General features: G+C 34.1%; 1 protein-coding gene across 1 annotated transcript; it reads left to right on the forward strand.

Annotated features, from left to right (window-relative positions):
* The first annotated feature begins 456 nt into the window (after window positions 1-456).
* LOC133691772 (uncharacterized) lies at window positions 457-2,477 on the forward strand. The gene is made up of 2 exons (XM_062112364.1): window positions 457-774; window positions 1,815-2,477. The coding sequence occupies exons 1-2, from the start codon at window positions 457-459 to the stop codon at window positions 2,475-2,477; spliced, it is 981 nt and encodes a 326-aa protein (XP_061968348.1).
* Window positions 2,478-3,019: the final 542 nt, after the last annotated feature.

The following is a 3,019-nucleotide window of genomic DNA, read 5'->3' on the forward strand; positions in this document are numbered from 1 at the left end:
AAAACCTCTCCGCAGCGTCAATTCTTTTGAGCATTTAAATGTATCATTGTCCTTTTAACTGTGTAAATAAAATTAAATATACATAAAAGACTGGATAAAAAGCTTATGTTTTAGTTTTTAATGGCAATAAAGTAATTTTGCTGTATATAAAAATATTAAATGACCAAATTATTCCTCATCAATTAACAAATAACATTTTCATACCCTAGAAAAAATAAACAACTCTACCCCTGCTGGTAAAGTAGTTGTTCGGTACAGTGCGGAGCAAAAGGATTAATACAGTATCTGAATTCACAGTATTACATGCAATCACCGAACCTTTTAGTTTTTTGTAATGATCTTAAATCGAAGCTTTTAATGGTTGCCACGTGTGCGAAACCCAACCCATGCATTGGGGGCAAGCATTGGGTTGTCTCTGGTCGGGGCACGACAAAGAGGCTTCGGTGCATGATAGGAATGGGCGAAGAAGTGACAAATGGCATGGATTTGGCGGTGGAGAACGCAGGACTGGTGGCTGTTAGCCCCATAACTATTTATAGAAGGCAGAGGAAGGCGGCAGAAAAAACAGCGGTTTGCACAGACATAGGGGCAGAGAGAGCTGACACAACCACTTACTGTGCTTCAGACCATGTGGGGACTGGTTTTGGCTTTCAAGCACCCAATCCTTCCACATTGGCCATTGAAGATCACAAACCTGATCGTCTAAGCTTAGCTTCTCTGACAAATCTGATTTCCCTCTCTCTGTTCACCTCTCTTGCTCACTTCAAATTTTTGGTAAAAATAGCATCTCTCTTTATTGAAAGCTCCTTATTGGAGGGTCGAAGCTAGTTAATGTTTTTAAAATATATTAAAATAATATTTTTTTATTTATTGACTTATCAAAATATTTTTAAATATTTTTTTAATTTAATAAAACGTTGTTTGGAATATAAAAAACAAAGTTCCAATCGTCCTGTAGGTTTTACGTGATAAGGAGTGTTGAAATTCGAAATTCATGGGAGATGGATCGAATTTTTTTTATAATATCTAGTCTTTTTTATTAAATTAGTTATATAATTATAACTTGAATATCTTAGGATTTAAAAAAACTAAACAAAGTGGATTAAAAATATATTCAGATTGTAGTGGGGATTATTTTTTAAAATTATTTTTATTTGGATATACATTAAAATAATATTTTTTTTAAAAAAATATTTTTGATATTATGACATCAAAATCATTCAAAAACACTAAAATAAATAACTTTAAAAAAAATTAAATTTTTTTAAAAATATGATTGGATCGTAAAAACAAACATAATCTAAGAATATATTTGAGAGTGTGGTAGAAATTGTTTTTTAAAATATTTTTTTTCTTGAAAATATATTAAAATAAATATTTTATTTTTTAAAATTTATTTTTGATATTATTATATTAAAATAATCTATTTTTTAAAAAAATATTAAATGTTTTTTTTAAATAATGGGGAGACCACAATGCATGAGGCCAAACAGAGGGAAACATAAATCAATGGGCTTCAGTTATGACAAGAAACTTCGTACTCCTACAAGATGAAACCCATTTGCCCATGAAACTGATATTTGTCAGAAACAGAGGTTCCACTTCCCAATCCAAGCTTCGCTTTCCACCGATAACTGTCTTCACTCTTCACCTTAGCAACGCAGAAGCTTCTCTCTCTCTCTCTCTCTCTCATCTCTTCTGTTCCCAAGCCCATACAGCACCTTGTGTCAAGACCCCTATTTAATAATGTTACAGAGAGACTCTTCACATTTTCCAACTCTTCTGAACTCTCTTTTCTACTGTTATCATATCAGAGTATCGAACACCAAGTCAGCCCATTTGGGTACTCCATCCTGTTTCTCTACTTCTGCCATTCTTTTCAAGCATTTTATCTCCTAGCAGACATGGAACCTGGAGAAAAGGTTTCTCCAATCCATGCAGAAGAAGACACCACAGCAAGGGTATTTCCTTGTTTATTCTGTTCACGAAAGTTCTACAGTTCTCAAGCCTTAGGAGGCCACCAAAATGCTCACAAGAAGGAGAGAAATGCAGCAAGGAAGACAAGAAGAGTATCGGAATATGCACCATCCCCACCACCAACATTTCCAGTGATTTTTTCCCCAAGTCATCATTTAGGCCTGTTGCACCCTTCAATGTACACAAGTACTGCCCATGCAGCCAACCTCCACTGTCATCCTACTCATGATCAGTTCTCTGACCGTCTTAGATCCAGTGGTGCAGCCAGGTTTGACAGTGGGGTGCTGTTTTATGGCGGGAGTTGTTCAAGCGATAGGTATGATCATCACCAATATGACCAAGAAGATGAGCAGAGTTTGTTGAATTGGCAAAGGAGCATAAGATGCCCTGGTTTCAATGGAGGTGGTCCCAAACACCATCCTTCAATGGCGAATGGCAATCACAATATGGAGATCAGGAACGATAAAGATCAGAAACTTGATTTGTCTCTCCATTTATGAAGAAAAATATGGTAAGAGAATAGTCTCAATTTGAGAGAGGGAGGGAGGGAGGGGGTGTTTTACAAAATTACATGTCTTCTTGTACAATAAAAGATCTCCAATGGCCTAAAGGTTGAATTATTAACTTTGGAGTATTGAAGGAACAATTATCATGATTATTATTATAGGTGAGAGGTAGTTAAAGAAGAAATAGAATTATGAGAAATAAAAATTAAAAATTATTTTCAAGTTTATGATCAAGGACATGCATGGAGTGATCATTTCACGGTGCAAGAATGTTTATAATTTGAATCTTACCTCTTTATATTTTCAATCCACGCGCAAATATGTTTATTGATAAATCTCGAGTTGATGAACTCTCTTCATAGTTTAACTCTTAAAAGTGATTGCTCATATGTGGATGATGTCTAGAAGCGTGTTCAGAATGTAAAAAAAAGAAAAAAGTTTAAATGAAATATTTGATATGATTTTTTTTGTGTACTTCTCTCTTTAAAATGGATATATAATTAAAATCACTATTAGTAGATATTAATTACTTTAAT

This window comes from Populus nigra, chromosome 4 (genome assembly GCF_951802175.1).
Source record: "Populus nigra chromosome 4, ddPopNigr1.1, whole genome shotgun sequence".
In the NCBI taxonomy this organism is placed as follows: Eukaryota; Viridiplantae; Streptophyta; class Magnoliopsida; order Malpighiales; family Salicaceae; genus Populus; species Populus nigra.

Bases quoted from the DNA above. Each gene is read 5' to 3' on its own strand.
- LOC133691772 (XM_062112364.1), top strand. From the start codon at position 457: ATGGGCGAAGAAGTGACAAATGGCATGGATTTGGCGGTGGAGAACGCA. The intron at 775-1,814 runs GTAAAAATAGCA...TTATCATATCAG, and splicing joins TTGCTCACTTCAAATTTTTG to AGTATCGAACACCAAGTCAG.